Source organism: Nyctereutes procyonoides, unplaced genomic scaffold (genome assembly GCF_905146905.1).
Source record: "Nyctereutes procyonoides isolate TBG_1078 unplaced genomic scaffold, NYPRO_anot_genome, whole genome shotgun sequence".
Taxonomy (NCBI): domain Eukaryota; kingdom Metazoa; phylum Chordata; class Mammalia; order Carnivora; family Canidae; genus Nyctereutes; species Nyctereutes procyonoides.
In genome coordinates, this window is record NW_026575125.1 from 40,994,612 (window position 1) to 41,012,997 (window position 18,386).

General features: G+C 47.9%; 1 protein-coding gene across 5 annotated transcripts; it reads left to right on the top strand.

Annotated features, from left to right (window-relative positions):
* Positions 1–813: 813 nt before the first annotated feature.
* On the top strand, positions 814–17,799 carry USP11 (ubiquitin specific peptidase 11). Of its 5 annotated transcripts, none has more exons than XM_055338718.1 (21): positions 814–1,072; positions 8,518–8,627; positions 8,786–8,916; positions 9,197–9,314; positions 9,714–9,859; positions 9,980–10,041; positions 10,165–10,264; positions 10,596–10,769; positions 10,873–11,031; positions 11,347–11,571; positions 11,705–11,788; positions 11,895–11,989; positions 13,600–13,806; positions 14,425–14,477; positions 14,691–14,915; positions 14,989–15,059; positions 15,264–15,376; positions 16,564–16,713; positions 16,805–16,920; positions 17,094–17,182; positions 17,267–17,799. In XM_055338718.1, the coding sequence occupies exons 1-21, from the start codon at positions 927–929 to the stop codon at positions 17,402–17,404; spliced, it is 2,712 nt and encodes a 903-aa protein (XP_055194693.1). In that variant the 5' UTR covers positions 814–926; the 3' UTR covers positions 17,405–17,799. The 5 variants fall into 5 exon arrangements, with proteins under 5 accessions (XP_055194693.1, XP_055194689.1, XP_055194690.1 ...); XM_055338714.1 differs by having other exon boundaries at positions 815–1,072; positions 14,655–14,915; XM_055338715.1 differs by having other exon boundaries at positions 815–1,072; positions 14,658–14,915.
* The last annotated feature ends 587 nt before the right edge of the window (positions 17,800–18,386 follow it).

The window sequence follows — 18,386 nt, forward strand, 5'->3', positions numbered from 1 at the left end:
CCATCACACATGCAAGACAGCTTGACAATGCAAAAGTATTGTGAAAATAGTTTTGACTTTGTGAACCCTCCTGAGAAGGTCTCCTGAACCAGTAGGAAGCCTAAAATCACAGTTTGGCCTTGTGCTTAAGGTCACAGCTCTGAGTTCGAACCACAGCTCGGTGTTTTTTACTAGCTGGGGCAAAATGAATGAGTGTTTCTGGTCCTCACTTTGCCCCTTTGATGTCCGTAGGGGACGGTGATGTTTATCTGTTGCCTAAGGCTACCTTTTACGTGCAATAAAGCATTTAAACAGGGCCAACTATTATTAGTTATCATTGCTATAACGCCAACAAATACACTGGGCCTGAGGCTGACTTGCCTTCAACACGTTTGTCAGGAAAATAAATCTAGTTCAGGCAGGGAAGCAGCCCGTAGGCTTGGGTGGTGACCTTTTTTGTATTAGGTTCTGATGGACAAGAGCAGCGCAGTGAATAGGTAGGGCATTCTGGTCAGGCTAACAAAAACTCTCAGGGTAGGGGCCGTGGTCCCCAGCAAAGCATGGGACCGAGAAAGCGCGGAACCTTCGTGTCCCTGAGCACTCCCCAAAATGTCCTCGTCATAGCGGGACCTCACCCTCCACCTTTCCACACCACCTTTTGCCCTGACTCAACATGGCTTTAAAATCCTACAAGGCACCTTTGTCTTCCTTAGTCCCTAACTGGAGGTTTTGCCCCGCCCATTGGCCGCAGAGATCACCGCCCACAGTCCCACGCCCGCCTAGCCGGTCCACGCGTGCGAGCGTGGGGTCCCTTTCCAAGATGGCAGTAGCCCCCTGGCTGTTTGGGGGGCTCTGTTTCCGTTTCCGGGACCAGAATCCGGAAGTGGCCGTTGAGGGGCCTCTTCCTATCTCCAGCTGCGGTGGTTGTGAGAGGAGGGCGAACGGTGATGGCGGCGGTCGCAGCGAATGTGGCGGCTGCGGCTGAAGACCGAGAGCCGCAGCGCGAAGCGGTGCCGGGCCTGGAGAGCCAGTGGCGCCAAATCGAAAACAGCGAGAGTGGGCGAGAGCGTCCACTGCGTGCGGGCGAAAGCTGGTGAGACAGGGCTGCGAACGGAGCCTCGGCTGGGGGAACGTGGAAGCTGAGGTCCGAAGAATTGCTGTGGGGGCGGGGGAGTGGCCTGTGAGACTGAGGACGGGAGGGGCGGGGAAGTGCCTGTGAGTGGATCGCCTTGTCTGGGGAAAAAGGCGGGGCCTGTATGGTGGCGCCCCAGGCCTGAGAACTGGAGGTTTGTTTTGGAGAGGCGAGGGGGTGGGGCCGGGAGTGCGTGATGGAACTCGCAACCTAGGCCGAGGGGCGTGGTCTGCGTGGCGTTAAGTAGCATCTGGCGGCGCGGCGGCCTGCGGTTTCTCCGCGCCTGAGAGCTAGGCGGGGATGACGTCAGGCAGAAGAGCGGAATCCGAGCCGTAGGGCTGTGGGCGGAGGGAAGGAGTCGGAGCCTGCGTGGTGGAGGGAGCTGGCGCCTGGGAACGAGGCTTGTGACGGACGCTGAGGGGCGTGTCCTGAGGCCAAGGAAAGACTGCAGAGGGGAGGTAGTGCCTGTGAAGCAGAAAATGGCGCCTGCGAATGAGCAAAGTTTGTGACGCGGCGAGGTTTTTGCCTCTGGCCGAGGCCTTCTTCCCAGGACGGGAGAAAGTGCAGGTGATTGGCACGGGAGGGGCCTTCGCTATTACATTTGTTTTGTGTTTTAGTACTGCTTCGTTTTTATAATCAGGAGGAATAGTTATTTTTTAAAATGTCAATGCGTGTCTTGATAAATCGGCTTGTTTTACTGATTTCTTGGCTAACCAGTGCTTGAAATACAGTTTCTGGATTTATTTTATTTCTCGCCAAGTTGCATCTCATTTTTTAAATTGTGATATACGTAAGACCTAAAAAGATTGCATAAAACGTTTACGTAGCCCAGATTGATGGACATTCTGTAAAAATAAACGGCCTGTGCTTTTCAAAAATTTCAAGGTCGTGAAAGACAAAGGATGAAGAACTGTTCCAGATTGAAGGAATTAATGGGATTTAAAGAATCATAACTAAATGCAATGTGTGATCCTGCATTGGATCCCGGAGCAGAAAAATAAATTATTTAAAAATCAGGATTTTTCTCATAAGATTGATTTCTCTTTTTTTATTGTAAAAGATGTTAATGGGAAAATTGATGAAATTTGACTGAGGCTTGTAGATTAGATATTAGTAGTGATAATTTCTTGCTTTGGATAATTGTGGTTATGAAAGAGAATTTTTTTAAGGGAATACATGCTGAAATTTTTCGGATAAAGAACCATCGTGTAAGCCGCTTACTCGCAAATGGTTGGAAAAAAATAGCGTATGTAAAGATGTATTTAAAGAAACGATGAGGCAAATGGCTAAAATGTTAAATTTGGGAAATGTGGATGAAGGGTATACGGGAATTCTTTATATTATCTTTGCAATTTTTTCTGAGTCTATTTCAAAGTAAAAAAAAGAATAATAAAAATTTGTGAATTCACCATTCAGGTTAAGATATCAGACCGTTAGCTTAAGAAGTCTCCTCCCAGATGGAAATCCCTCTCCCTGCACCACTATTATTCTGAATTTTTCAATTTGTTAACGTTTTTCCACTTCTGTATGCATCCCTAAATAGTATTTGTGGTCTAAGCTTTCATTTCATGGAGGATATATGTGAAATCCTACTAGAGGCGTACCGTGTGCCCTTTGCATCATATCAGATGGTATACGGTATCCACATTACGTCATTGGTGACGTTAACCTTGATCATTTGGTGAAGATGGTATCTGCCCTGTTTCTCCACTATAAAGGTAGTATTTTTCTCTTTCCGTATGCGGTAATTCTTTTAAAAACATATTATAGCCATCCATTCCTCAAAACGTTTTAACAGCGTCCCATCGTGCAGTGTAAATGCTAAAATTCTTACAAGGACTAGAAAGTCTGGTCCCCCTGCTCTGATTACCACTGCCCACCCCCCCAACTCTCTCCATCCAGCCATATTGGACTCCTGTTCCTCAGACACCGCAGGCATGCTCTCACCTAAGGGCTGTTCTGAGTGAGGTTTGCTTATTTTAGAGTTCTCTAATCACAATATGTGTATCCCTGTTACTGGAGAGTTCAGAAACAAATTGAAATTCCCCAAATAGAGAATACGAAATCTTTTTTTTTTTCTTTTTTAACTGTTGTGCTGTAGCTCTCGGGCAAGGAAAAGCCTCATTCCACCCTGCTGAGAATAAACAATAACTGGATCATCTTTTATAGTTCATTTGGATGTGTTCAAACAGGGTTGGGGGCTTTGGTTCCTGATGCATCATGCCTTTACAGCCTCCTTGTGACAGTACCCTTTAGTTACCCCACCCGTATGGATTTCCTTTTTTGGGTGTTGAAAATGTTTTGGAACTAGATAGAGGTCATGGTTGCACAACATTGTGAATGTACTAAATGCCACCAAACTGTTCACTTGAAAATGGCTAATTTTATGTGAAATTTTTAAAATTATGTTCTGTCAAATGAGTGAAAATATCAGTGAGGATGACAAAACATGAGAAACACCTAACTCTGGGAAATGAACAAGGGGTAGTGGAAGGGGAAGTGGGCGGGGGGGGGTTGGGGTGACTGGGTGATGGGCACTGAGGGGGACACTTGGCGGGATGAGCACTGGGTGTTATGCTATATGTTGGCAAATTGAACTCCAATAAAATAAATAAATAAATAAATAAATAAATAAATAAATAAATAAATAAAATAAAATAAAATAAAATTATGTTCTGTCAATAAAAAAAATTACCCCACCAATGTTGGTTCAGTATTGACGCCAGTTTATCTCTGCTATTGTAGCTGATACCATGAAGCATTTTTCCATAGCTCCATTTTTTAAATGCTTATCTACCTAGGTGAGAGCAAAGCATTTCAAGGTTTTTTAATTTGCTGTTGATTTGATAGAGGTTTGCTGCAGTGGTCAGGAAATGTGTGTTTACAAAGTCACAGACTAATAATCCTCAAATCATATCTAATACCAATATTAATATTTTACACCTTCTTTTCGTCAGCTGGCAGATCTGGGCAAGGGGAAGTAATTTGGCTATCTGAACTGATTTAAATCTCTAGGAGAAGCTTATATTTTAAGAGTAAATTAATATCTGTGATAGTATAGCTTCCTTGGCAAATTCCAGTTTTTCTTTTTGAGGATGAACCATCTACAAACATAATTAAATCAGGGAGAGGAAAGGGAGTCTCTAGATGGTTTGTGCAGGGTGTGGGTAGTTTTCTAACAGGTAAGCAGCAGGCAAGAGATTCTTTGTTCGGATAAAAGAAGGAGTGTGGCTGGGTTCAGTGTTGCAGAGTGGATAGTGATGTGTGAAGGGAAAGTGACAGTGTTCCATTAGAGGTGAAGGACTAACCTTAGAAATGTTGAGGCTTTTCTATCAGTGGAGAAGTCTGTACAACATGGAGGACCATTTTAAGTGTAACGAAGATGCTAGAACTAAATCAGCAGTTTTCGCTTCTTTGGTGATTGCTGCGTAGCTCTTAAACAAGGTGGCTATGCCTTGATTTCTGGATATAATGAAAGACTGAAATAAACAAAGACTGGCAATTCCCTTGTCATTGAGTTCATCCCCCTAGTGCTTGTTCAGACTTTTCATGAACTGGGGAGAGAGAATTTATGAGTTTAGAGTCCTGGAGTGGGAAATCTTTTGGTAGACAGTAAATGTACCAGTCTTTGTTGCTTGAACAGGAGTATGCTTTTTAGCTTGAAAAATAGGCAATTATTGAAAGATGTTTGTGTATCTAATTATAATTAATATAATTAAGCTAGGAAGATAAATTTGCTTTTTGATTTGTCATTTTTAAAAAACATTAAGTTTGTTAAAGAGTACATTATGAACACTGAGTAACGTATATAGAATTATTGAATCACTATATTGTGCACCTGAAACTGAGTTAACTATACTAGAATTAAAATTAAAAACAATAAAATTGAAAGAAAATACTAAGTTTGGAAAATGAAAGAGCTTTTATAAAAGTTTTAAGTTCATTGAAATTTGGAGAATTTTAATTAAACTTAATTATGCCTATTGCCATTCCTTTTATAGGTCAAAGGAGCAAATCTTTGTGTTATCTCTCAGACATAGTTTAGCCATAAAGAACATTTTTTAAAAGATTTTATTTACTTATTCATGATAGACATAGAGAGAGAGGCAGAGACACAGGCAGAGGGAGAAGCAGGCTCCATGCCAGGAGCCCGACGCAGGACTCGATCCTGGAACTCCAGGATCGCGCTCTGGGCCAAAGGCAGGCGCCAAACCGCTGAGCCACCCAAGGATCCCCATAAGAGAACATTTTAACAGTATTATTATTCTGAATTTGGTAAAGACAAATCAAGAATAATCATTAGAAAAAAAAGATAGGGGATCCCTGGGTGGCTCAGCGGTTTGGCGCCTGCCTTTGGCCCAGAGCGCGATCCTGGAGTTCCAGGATCGAGTCCTGCGTCGGGCTCCTGGCATGGAGCCTGCTTCTCCCTCTGCCTGTGTCTCTGCCTCTCTCTCTCTCTCTCTCTCTCTCTCTGTCTATCAATGAATGAATGAATGAATGAATGAATAAATAAATAAATATTTTTTTAAAAAAAAGAAAAAAGATAAATTGAAGTAAGGACAGAAAATACTTACAGTCAACTTTGTAAAAACACAGTGATAAATAACAAAGGAAGAAGGAAAGAAGTAGGAAAATTTAAATTTGAAAGATACACCATTTATGATCGCATCTTCTCAAATCAAATACCTAGAGATAAATCTAACAGTGTGGGTGCTTCCCTCTCAGACAATGACAACTATGTCATGACTGCCATCTGGTCTGACAGATGATGAGACATCCCCATTTCAGAGGCATTTTTAAAGTGTTCTTGAAGCGAAGAAATCTGGTAGTCCTGTTCTGTGAAATTGCTATAAAACTTGAGTCTCCTGTGAAGACTCTAGAAATTCAGGTTGTAGCCAGGTATGGGGGTTTTGCTAAGGGCTGCAGAGTGATTTTTTTTTTTAAATTTTATTTATGATAGTCACACAGAGAGAGAGAGAGGGGCAGAGACACAGGCAGAGGGAGAAGCAGGCTCCATGCACCAGGAGCCCGACATGGGATTCGATCCTGGGTCTCCAGGATCGCGCCCTGGGCCAAAGGCAGGTGCCAAACCGCTACGCCACCCAGGGATCGCAGAGTGATTTTTTTTTTAATTGCAGTATAGTTGATGTGCAGTGTTACATTAGTTTCAGATGTATGCTAGGGAGTGATTTTAATGTTGGTTTTCCTTAAAAATCTGGCTTAGGGGATCCCTGGGTGGCGCAGCGGTTTGGCGCCTGCCTTTGGCCCAGGGCGCGATCCTGGAGACCCGGGATCGAGTCCCACATCGGGCTCCCGGTGCATGGAGCCTGCTTCTCCCTCTGCCTGTGTCTCTGCCTCTCTGTGTGTGTGTGTGTGACTATCATAAATAAATAAAAAATTTAAAAAAATCTGGCTTAAAAACAAAAAAAGTTGAGCAATGATGCCCTTTGCATTGAAAGTCCCGGTAACCATAATGGAGCTTTACTGAAGAAATTAACGTCATAGACGTCAGTGGAGGCAGTGAAAGCCACGAGGGTGAAGGATGGGTTTATGGGTATGAGTGGTGGAGGGGTAGGGTCAGTGATGGGGTATTCCAGAGAGTGATGGGAGATTGGGGCATGTGCCACTGGGATAAGGAGGATGTGTGTTCCTGGCATGAGTCATGTGCGGGGTCTGTGGGGCTCAGTGCAGTAAAAACAACAAAACCCCACCAAAATGTGTGCATGCGTGCCTGTCCAGGTTACTCGTGACTATTGCAAGGTTTTCTAGCCCTCCATCTCCCCCATCTCCCTCAGCCTTTTATGAATACAGGAAAGTTGTAATTTTAAAGAATCCCATTTAAAGGTTAAATTGCTAGCACACTAATCACTACAGTGTGAGAGTAGTATTTTAAAAGGTGTTTATTTGAGGTAGTTAACTATTTGGGACAGCCTCTTATGTATCAAAAATCCCATAGCAGAGCAGATTTCTAAGTGTGGGACCGGGTTTGTGTGTCTGTGTATGTGAGCTTTGAGTTCCAAACCCTGGGATTGAAACAGTAACTTGCTAAAATTTATTTAGCATTTTTACTCTGTCAAGTCTTTTCCAGACTTAAGAATTGCTCATGACATTTTATAGAGCCAGGCTTTAGCAGTCTTAAATGTTTATCCTAGGTATAGTGCATATAAAAGTTTCTCTTTTGGGTGCCTGGGTGGCTGGCTTAGCGGTTGAGCGTCTGCCTTCGGCTCAAGGCGTGATCCTGGAGTTCCGGGATGGAATCTCGGGATCAAGTCCTGCATCGGGCTCCCTGCATGGATCCTGCTTCTCCCTCTGCCTGTGTCTCTGCCTGTCTGTCTGTCTGTCTCTCTCTCTCATGAGTAAATAAATAAAACCTTTAAAATTTTTTTCTCTTTTAAAAGAGAACTGTCCAAGCTATACACTTAAAAATAGTTCAGATGCTAAAGTTTATGGCATGTGCTGCTTTTTGCCATAATAATAATAATAATAATAAGAAGAAGAAGAAGAAGAAGAAGAAGAAGAAGAATGAGCTAGTTACCATAAGCTCAGAGACCTATTATAAAGCCAAAATAAATTTTTTTAAAGATTTTATTTATTTATTCATGAGAGATACACAGAGAGAGGCAGAGACACAAGCAGAGGGAGAAGCAGGCTCCATGCAGGGAGCCCCATGTGGGACTCGATCCTGGGACCCCAGGATCATGCCCTGAGCCGAAGGCAGGCGCTAAACCACTGAGCTACCCAGGGATCCCCCAAAATAAACTTTTCAACACAAAAATGATGAAACATGGTGAGATGCAGTCTTTGAAGGAAAACCTTACGATTCTTTTAGCATTTTAAATTCCTCTCAGTTTCTGAGCAGGTTTCCAGAATTTAAATAATTAATTTCTAAAAAAAATTAATTTCTTATTCTCCATTTATATATTCTTTACAAAGACTGCACACTTAATGAATGGCTAAAGCTTTATTATAACATTAGGTGTAAATAACAGACAATTTTCAGCCTAATTCTTTGTTCTATAATAAAACCTCATATTTCCTGGCACCATGGGTGTGAGTTGGTGGTTTGTTTTGTTTTGTTTGGAGTTTTGCCAATTTTTGTTCTTAATCCAGTCTCTTAGTATCCTAAGAAATTTGGTAATCTATCCAAACCTGAGTTGCACTGAATATATTTTGCTTTCAATTATTTTCATACGATGGTGAAACTTTTTTTTCTTGTTGAATTCTGGGAGAGATTTCCCTTTTTTATTGAGTTATAATTGACATATGCCACAGTATTAGTTTTAGGTGTACGTGAAATTTAACATCTTGACTTGCAGCATGTTGATTCTTTTAGTCTAATAACCATGGGAAGTGGTGCCACTAACTCCAGGTAGCCATGTGATACCCTTGTTACCTGTCTGGTCCAGGTTCCTCGTGGAACAGCACTGGTACAAACGGTGGGAAGTGTACGTGCAGGGAGGAGACCAGGACTCCGGCACATTCCCTGGCTGCATCAATAATGCTGACCTCTTTGAAGGTACCTGGCCTCTCCCTACCTAGCCCAGCCCCAGAGTTCTTGTCCCCTCTGTCCCTACAACAAATGATCATAAGCCTCTTCACTGAGCTAGATCATTGATGAGATGGCCAGAGTGACTTACCACTTTCTTACCCTGATTCTTCCTCTGCCCCCGACAGACCAGGTAAACTGGCACCTCAAGAAGGGTCTAGTGGAAGGTGAGGACTATGTGCTGCTCCCAGCGGCTGCTTGGCATTACCTGGTCGACTGGTATGGTCTAGAGCATGGCCAGCCACCCATTGAACGCAAGGTATAGCAAATGAGGGAGGGTGCTCGGGTTAGATTCTTGAGGAATGGAGTAGGAGAAAGGCCCTGTAGGCCCAGGGTGGGTCTAGACCTGTGTGTACACGGGTCTCCATTATGCTGTGTAGATATACCTTGTCTGCACTCCTCTCCCCTCAAGTATCTCAGTGTTTCTCAAGTGTGTGTTTGTCTATATGCGTGCTCCTCTGATCTCAGAGGTTGTCGTGCTTGTGCCTGTGTATATGTGCCATGTGGGTACACCTGTGTATGCACCTCCCACCTTCCAGGTTGTGGAGCTGCCCAGCGTCCAGAAGGTGGAAGTGTACCCAGTAGAACTGCTGCTTGTCCGGCACAGTGATATGGACACACCTCACACTGCTCAATTCAGCCATACAGATTCTGTTGGTGAGTCTGAGGGTCACAGAGTGAGTTGGCGTTCCCATAGCTCAATGATCTCAATGATCTAGGAATGCCTGGGTTTTGGCTATGGCCAACTGAGAAGGCATTGGTCAGACTTCGGAGGACCAAGAAGGTATTGGTTAAGTTGGGCAGAGGCCCTGGTTGGAGGGGGTGCCTTATGGTCCTGAGGGTATGTGAGTTGCAGCCTGGTGGCTTAAATGGTGTGGCAGAGAATATTTACTGGGGGTCTCAAGTCCTGAGCATGCACCGGTAATTTTGCTCAAGGACACAGGTATTGACTCAAGTGAGCAAGGTATGTGAGGATGCATCAGGGTCTGATGCAGAGATGGGTCGATCATTCAGGGTCCCAGGAAGACCTTGAATGTGCTCTGCCACCTTCCACAGACCTCGTTTTGCGCACCGCCCGAGAGCACTTCCTGGTGAGCCCTCAGGAAGAGACACGGCTGTGGATCAAGAACGCAGAGGGCTCTTTCGAGAGGTTGTGCAACACACGTGTCACAGTGCTTGACGCTGCCCTCAAGACAGGGCAGGTGAGGGTGGGGAGGGCTCTCCTGCTCCCCGGCAGTGCTCAGGTTGGTGGAAGTGAGGGTAAGGTTCCCATAGGCCCTCCCTGAGTGCCTTCCTGCTTTTCTTTCTCTTCCTCAACTCAGGTGGTCATTATGGAGACCCGAAACAAGGATGGCACTTGGCCCAGTGCCCAGCCACAGGCCGTGTAAGCACATGCAGTATCCGGCCCAGAGTGGGGTCCCCCAGTAGGCAGGATGACAGTGCTCATGAGCCCATCACACCTGCATGTAATTGGCCTTCAGCTGATGAGAGTTCCCCTCCACCCTAGGAACACTGCATTGGAGGAGGAGGAGAAATTCCAGGGCCAGCCAGGCATCTGCGGTCTCACCAACCTGGGCAACACGTGCTTCATGAACTCAGCCCTGCAGGTTGGGCGAGTAGAGCTGTGTCTGGCACAGCCACAGGGGTGGGCTCCAAGTGATGAGGATTGCGGGGGGCAGGGGATTGCAGGGCAAGGGGTCAGGTTGGAGGCTGGGGCCCCACAGGTCAGACTTGACTTAGCCATAGTACTCCCAGAAACACCAGTACCCTCTCCCTCTGATTGCCCCTTCTTTCCTGGTTTCTTCTCTCCTTTGTCACCACATTCTTCCTTCTCTCCCCCACCTCCCTGCCTCCCCCTTCCTCTTTGCTTCCTTATTTCGGTCTCTACCTTATTCATCGCCTTCTCTGCCTCATTTTCCTGGGCCCTGCCTCCTGCAGTGCCTCAGCAATGTGCCACAGCTCACCGAGTACTTCCTCAAAAACCGCTACCTGGAAGAGCTCAACTTCTGCAACCCACTGGGCATGAAGGGTGAGATCGCAGAGGCCTACGCAGACCTGGTGAAGCAGGCCTGGTCCGGCCACCACCGGTCCATTGTGCCTCATGTGTTCAAGGTGTGACTCAGCCCTGGGCTGCCCCTGCCCCTCCTCCACCCCCCACCTCCACCCTGCCCCAGCTGACGCTGTCTCGCTCTGACCACCCTACCCATCTTCTCAGACCAAGGTTGGCCACTTTGCATCCCAGTTTCTGGGCTACCAGCAGCATGACTCACAGGAGCTGCTGTCGTTCCTCCTGGATGGGCTACATGAGGACCTCAATCGTGTCAAGAAGAAGGAATATGTGGAGTTGTGTGATGCTGCTGGACGGCCAGATCAGGTAGGCACTCCTCAGAGACCCCATCCTGAGAGCTCCATTAAAACCACCCGGGATTTTCTGGCCTCCCCGGGGTATCCCACACCCTGCCTGACATCATCTCCAACCCTAGTCCCAGCCTGGGCTCCAGCCCAGAGTTGACCCTCACTCAGTCTCCTGCCCAAATAAAACCCAATCTGATAGCTTCAGATACCCCTAGCTGTAATTCTGTCTCTGGACTTTGCCATGGCCTAGCCTTGACTTCAACCCCATGCATATCCACCCCAAACTATGGTTTCCCCTGCCCTGGGCAAACCTTGACACCCACACTGTCAATAGGAGGTCGCTCAGGAGGCCTGGCAGAACCACAAACGGCGGAATGATTCTGTGATTGTGGACACTTTCCATGGTCTCTTCAAGTCCACGCTGGTGTGCCCTGATTGCGGCAACGTATCTGTGACCTTCGACCCTTTCTGCTACCTCAGTGTCCCACTGCCTGTCAGCCACAAGAGGGTCATGGAGGTCTTCTTTGTCTCCATGGATCCTCGCCGCAAGCCGGAGCAGGTATGAGGTGATGGTGATACGAGAATAGAATAAGGAGTGTAGTCAGTTTGATTACTCTGCCATACCTTAATGTTGCCCACACTAACTCATCACATACCCTTCTGCTCTTTTGTGGATACTGTTCTTCCCTCAGCACCGGCTCGTGGTCCCCAAGAAGGGCAAGATCTCGGATCTGTGTGTGGCTCTGGCCAAACACACTGGCATGTCGCCAGAAAGGGTGAGGCTCTGCAGGCACAGAGAGGGTGGGATTTAGGGGCAGGGAGGCAGAGGGCCTGGGGAGACCTTGCAGACTGACCAGCCTCCTCTCTGCATTCCATTCCCAGATGATGGTGGCTGATGTCTTTAGCCACCGCTTCTATAAGATCTACCAGCTAGAGGAGTCTCTGAGCAGCATCTTGGACCGCGATGATATTTTCATGTGAGTGAGGGGACCAGGGGATTTAGGGGCTACTCAGGAATCTCCTCGTAACCAACTTCCCTGTCCCCTTTGGCCTGACTCCCACGGCACCTGCCTTGTTCAGGGCTTTAGCCATGTGCCTTAGTAGAGCAGGAGGCTTGGGGCTGTCAGTGGGGTGGGCAAGACATCGTTTTATAGGGTGTTCTCTTTCTTCTTACATGGTGGAGGCTCATGTTTCTTTATTTTATTCAGTCACTAAGTACCTCCTGTGTGTATCAGAAGCTCGATCTTCATTCCTTAACTCCTGTTGCAGTCCTCAAAAATCAAAAGTGATTTGTGAAATAGGGAACACTAAGATATTTTTTGAACATAAGAGCATTCAGAATAAATTTGAAACCTTTGGACAGCCCAGGTGGCTCAGCGGTTTAGCGCCGCTTTCAGCCCAGGGATCGAGTCCCACGTCGGGCTCCCTGCATGGAGCCTGCTTCTCCTTCTGCCTGTGTCTGTTCCCTCTCTCCTCTCCTCTCTCTCTCTCTCTCTCTCATAAATAAATAAATAAATAAATAAATAAAATATTTTTTTAAAAAATTTGAAATCTTTGGGTAGTGGGATGCCTGGGTGGCTCAGCATTTAAGCGTCTGCCTTTGGCTCAGGGCATGATCCTAGAGTCCCACGTTGGGCTCCCTGCATGGAGCCTGCTTCTCCCTCTGCCTATTGTCTGTCTCTTTCTCTCTGTGTCTCTCATGAATAAATAAATAAAATCTTTATTTAAAAAAAGAGAAATCTTTGGGTAACTAAAATATGAAGTGCAGGGGCGCCTGGATGGCTCAGTCAGTTAAATGTCCGACTTACAATTCCAACTCAGTCATGATCTCAGGGTCATGAGATGGCGCCCTGCATTCGGCTTCCCACTCAGTAGGGAATCTGAGATTCTCTCCCTCTGCGCCTCCCTCCCACTTGCACTTGTGCACACATGCGTGCTTTCTCTCATTCTCACTCACTCAAATAAATCTTAAAAAAAAAAAAGCTAAAAAGAATAAAATAGAAAGTGCATCTTGAGTGGAGAAGATATATTTTTTTAAGATTTTATTTATTTATTTATTTATTTATTTATTTATTTATTTATTTATTTATTTATTCATAAGAGACACAGGCAGAGAGATAGGCAGAGGGAGAAGCAGGCTCCCTGCACGGAGTCTAATGCAGAACTCAATCCTTGGACCAGGATCACACCCTGAGCTGAAGGCAGATGCTCAACTGCTGAGCCACCCAGGCATCCCCGAGATCTTTTTAAACCAAGGAGTGTTTTCCTTTTTTTTTTTTTTTTTTCAAGGAGTGTTTTCCAAAAACAAAATGGTTTTAGATCCCTTTGTCACTAAAAATTGGTGTTAATCTTCTCAGTGTTTTCCTAACACCAGAGTGCTTTGTAAAACATCACAGAAACCAAGTGTTGTACCGTCTACCAGTTTGTAAAGCACATAACACTGGGTGGCTCTTCAGACCCTTTAAAAAAAAGTTCTAGGCTGGGCTGTGTGGGGTGAGTGGGTGGGGCATCGTCCACAAGTCCCTCTTGAGTGTCCTGATCAGGTGTGACCTGATGTCTCCCCCCCCCCCGCACCACCCCGCCACAGATATGAGGTGTCAGGCAGGTCTGCTATTGGTGAAAACTCCAGGGAAGACGTTGTGCTTCCTATCTACCTGCGAGAGCGCACCCCAGCCCGGGACTACAACAACTCCTACTATGGCCTCATGCTCTTTGGGCACCCTCTCCTGGTGTCGGTGCCCCGTGACCGGCTCTCCTGGGATGCCCTCTATCACATCCTGCTGTACCGCCTCTCGTGAGTCTGCCTTCTGAGGGGCAAGGGAAGGATGGGGTTTGAACTCAGACCTGGGTGTTGAGTTGCTTGTTGCCAACCCCCATCCACTTCCAAAAGACAGCTAAGCTTAACGTGGCCAGAGGGAGCTTGTAGGGTTTTTTTCTTTGTCTAAACCTCTGGCTTTGCCTCCCTCTCTCCTGGGTGTTGAGGATAACAGGGGTCAACAAAAAGGACAAAGTATACACAACTTTGTCTTATACGTGATCACTCTCTCCTTAAGGGGCATGGCTATTTGGATTTTTACTAAGAGATTTCCATTGTACCTAAAATCTGGAGCGGTGCGTTCTCTGGCTTAATCTCTCCCTAACGAGTCTGTTGCTCAGAGGCCTTCCCTGATCAAAGTTTACAGCTGATCGTGTGTTTAAAGTGGCTTATCGTACTTAAGGTCCATACTCCTTAGTCATGGCTCACGAGATCCTACCTTGTCGAGCCACCTCTTCATGCGTTTCTATGTCATCTCCTCAGCTGCTCATGTGGGGGTGTGCCAGTGGTTTCCCATCATAAGCAAAGTAGAATCCTGGGCCCTGGCCTCCCTGCCCTTGCATCCCTCCTCAAGAGGCTCCTATGTTCTCTTGGCAGGCGCTATGTGACCAGACCCAGCTCGGATGACGAAGATGACGGGGATGAGAAAGGTAAGGAAGAGGAAGGAGAGAGGATCGACAAGGATGAGGGTCTATACAAGCCATGCCAGGGCCCGAGGGAGGGTCATGGGGGTGAGGGTCTGGGGTAGGTCCACCTGGATGCGTACTGCTGTCTCAGCCGCCTGGGGCTCACACAGACCTGTGCCTGCCACCCTCCCCTAATCCTAGCAGACATAGAGGATAAGGACAACATCCCCAAACCAGGACACATGGCTGGGGCCAGCTCCCAGGATTCTGGGCCGGAGCAGGCGGGGCCCAGCTCTGGAGTCGCAGGCGGAAGCCGTGCCCCCGTGGACAACTCCCCTGGACCATCTCACTGGCCCCAGAGGGCACGGCGCAAGCACCTGTTCACCCTGCAGACAGTGAACTCCAATGGGACCAGCGACCGCTCAACCTTCAACGAGGATACCCATGGTGTCTCCTTCAGCTGTGAGCCAGGGTTGGGAGGCGGGAGGGGGGTTTCCTTGGCAGCAGGGCCCATGACCACCTCCCTCGCCCCCAGCCCAGCCGTACATTGCCATCGATTGGGAACCAGAGATGAAGAAGCGTTACTATGACGAGGTGGAGGCCGAGGTAAATGAGATCCCAGTTGTTTCCACCCCCGAAACCCTTCATACCCGCCACTACCATCCCCTCCAAGCCATGACCACGGAGCTCCCAGGGTCTTGGATTCCTAGCTTCAGAGTCCATGCTCTTCACCATGGGGCATGTGTCTTCTGCCTCCACTCCCTTTCATCTACTGTCCTCACTCCCGGCCATCTACTCCCCCTGGCCTAGGGCTACGTGAAACATGACTGTGTTGGGTACGTGCTGAAGAAGGCTCCTGTGCGGCTGCAGGAGTGCATTGAGCTCTTCACCACTGTCGAGACTCTGGAGAAGGAAAATCCCTGGTGAGGGACCAGTATAGGGGTCTGTGGTGGGTGTAGTTGGGTAGGATGGCCTGCCCAGATCCCTCTTACCTGCACATTTCCCTCCTTTGCCCCACATTCGGACCCTTCCTGCCACTCTGGCCACAAACACCCAGGCTTAGTGTCCCACCTGAGAGCACTTGTCTGTTTCTTCTTCCAGTTCTCCAGCTGTGTGCAGGACTGGACTCCTTTGGCTCATATCAGCTTATCAGAGCTCTTCTCTTACTACCCTGTTAGAAGCCACTCCCCCTGACCAAGGCAGCCTATGTCCTCTTCTCCCTCCCTGTGCCCTTTCCATCTAGCCAAGCATTACTTTGTTCCAAGCTCTGTAATACCATTTGGTGTCCTGTCCTAAATCCCCTTTTGTATCTTTCTCTCTCTTTTTTTTGTTTTTTTGGGGTTTTTTTTGTGGAAGAGTAAACCCTTGAGGGTGAAGACTTTTAAGTTTTTACTATGTGTCTCTTCTCACTGATCATAATGGTGGGTGGGGGGAGAGGTGCAGGACATGCTCAGTAGATCTTTGCAGAATAAACAAAATATAAAGGGCAACCGAGAAGGTAAAACTAGTCTCAAAAGTTAAAGCAGCATCTCTGTGGAGCAGGAGGGGAACAGAAATACAAAATAGTGGCCAAAGGAGTCAGCCATAGGTGGTCAGCTGGTAAGTCCCCAGCAAGTGAGCAAATGGAGAAAACAGAGAAGTGGAGGGACAGAGGCATGCTCTAAAATAAGATGAACAGGGGATCCCTGAGTGGCTTGGTGGTTTAGTGCCTGCCTTCGGCCCAGGGCATGATCCTGGAGTCCCGGGATCAAGTCCCACATAGGGCTCCCTGTGTGGAGCCTGCTTCTCCCTCTGCCTGTGTCTCTGCCTCTCTCTCTCTCTCTCTCTCTCTCTCTCTCTCTCTCTCATGAATAAATAAAATCTTAAAAAAAAAAAGGAATGGCTCGTGGAGCAGAAACCAAGCAAAACACACACTAGTATAAAAGCAATGTAGTACCTGATGAATGACAGGATTTGAATGTGTCAGGAGAGCAGATGAGAGGAAGGGGCAGGTGGGAAGGAAGAGCAGCATCTCTGTGGACTGCTTGGGGCCCATGGGACCCACACAGAATGGACAGCATGCGGTAGATGCCCAGCCAGTGTGTGTGCTGACTTGGGCTCTGGTTTGTAGGTACTGCCCCACCTGCAAGCAGCACCAGCTGGCCACCAAGAAGCTAGACCTGTGGATGTTGCCCGAGACACTCATCATCCACCTGAAGCGCTTCTCCTATACCAAGTTCTCCCGCGAGAAGCTGGACACCCTTGTGGAGTTTCCTATCCGGTCTGGGCGAGGGCTGGAGAAGGATGGTTGGGGTGGGGGGAGGCAGGGAGTACGGAAGGGGCACATTGGGAGTAACTGTCCTCTCCCACAGGGACCTGGACTTCTCCGAGTTTGTCATCAAGCCACAGAATGAGTCAGCTCCAGAGCTGTACAAATATGACCTCATCGCAGTTTCCAATCATTACGGGGGCCTGCGTGATGGACACTGTATGTGCCGGGCTGTGGCAGGGCTTGCCCGGGGTTGGGGGGCAGGATGTCCCGTGTGTGACTAAGATAACTGAGCCGGTGGCAAGGTCATCATGGTGGGTGGAGTGGGGAGTGACCGGGGGGACCCTCTCTGGGGCAGGAGAGTAGGTGTGGACAGCACCCCTCTCTTGCAGACACAACATTTGCCTGCAACAAGGACAGCGGCCAGTGGCATTACTTCGATGACAACAGTGTCTCACCTGTAACTGAGAATCAGATCGAGGTGTGATCTCCACCCTTCCTTCTCCCCCTCTCCTGACCCCTGGCCCGCAGCCAGCCCACGCTGACTCCTGTCCTTTCCTTGCAGTCCAAGGCAGCCTATGTCCTCTTCTACCAACGCCAGGATGTGGCGCGTCGCCTGCAACCCCAGCCCAGTTCATCTGACCCCCCAGCATCCCCTGCCTGCGGTTCCCCACCCAACTCTGAGTTCATGGATGTAAACTGAGGGGCTCTGGCCCTGCCACAGGGAAGGAAGCCATCTCTGCTCTCTTCCTTCCCACATCCATCCACCCCCACCCTCGCCCTCCTACCCGCGTTAGGTGCCCCGTGCCAGGCATTGCAGGCCTGATTGTGGCTACTGTTCTGTGCTGCTTATATTGCTCTCTTCCGGGGAAGAGGAGGTTGTGTCTCCTCCCGGCAGTGTGTTCCCCGCCTGTGTTTGCCCCTTAGAGCATTAATCTTCCCTTCTCTTCTCTATTTATGGTTGTCCCCTTCCCTCTGTCCTCAACCTGGGGTGTTCTGAGGGGGTGGTGGTGGGGTGCACCTGAACACAGAGTGTATTTTCTTATCGAGACCCTGTACCTTCTGCTGTGTATATATAAAGTGCCAGTGTGTTCCTTGGCAGTGTGTTTTTTTTCCCCCACATGGTTACTAAGCACCAGTTGGATGCCTGTGTGCTTATGTGTGCTCATTGAATGCCAGGTGTGTGATGAGTGCTTCTCCGAGTGCTCATTGAGCACCATTTTGGGAAATCTTTAGCACCATCTGCACGGCAGACATGCTTCTCAGCACCAACTGCGTACCCAGGGTTTTCCAGAGCATCTTACACACTGACTCATAATCCTCACAACTGTCTCATGTGGGAGTTCTCTCCAGTTTCAGTTGGGGAAACTGAGGTACAGAGATCGAGTAATCGCTCAGGTTCTGTCAGGAGATCCTGCCTTGTTAGTTACACCAGTGTTGGTTCCTGGAGGGGGCATTTGACTCTCTGGACCCAAGTCAGAAATCTTTCTGTGGACATGGCCTGCCCTACAGCTGATCTGAAAAAGGTGCCCTGGAACAGACAGGCATCCATGTGGGCAAATGTGTGGTTTCTGGACACAGAGTAATCATACCACCTCACAGACTCCCAGTAGTGTACTCTGAGGAGAACTGCAGAGGTGGTACACCTGACCCAAGCCAGCCAGCCTGATGGACAAATATGCTAT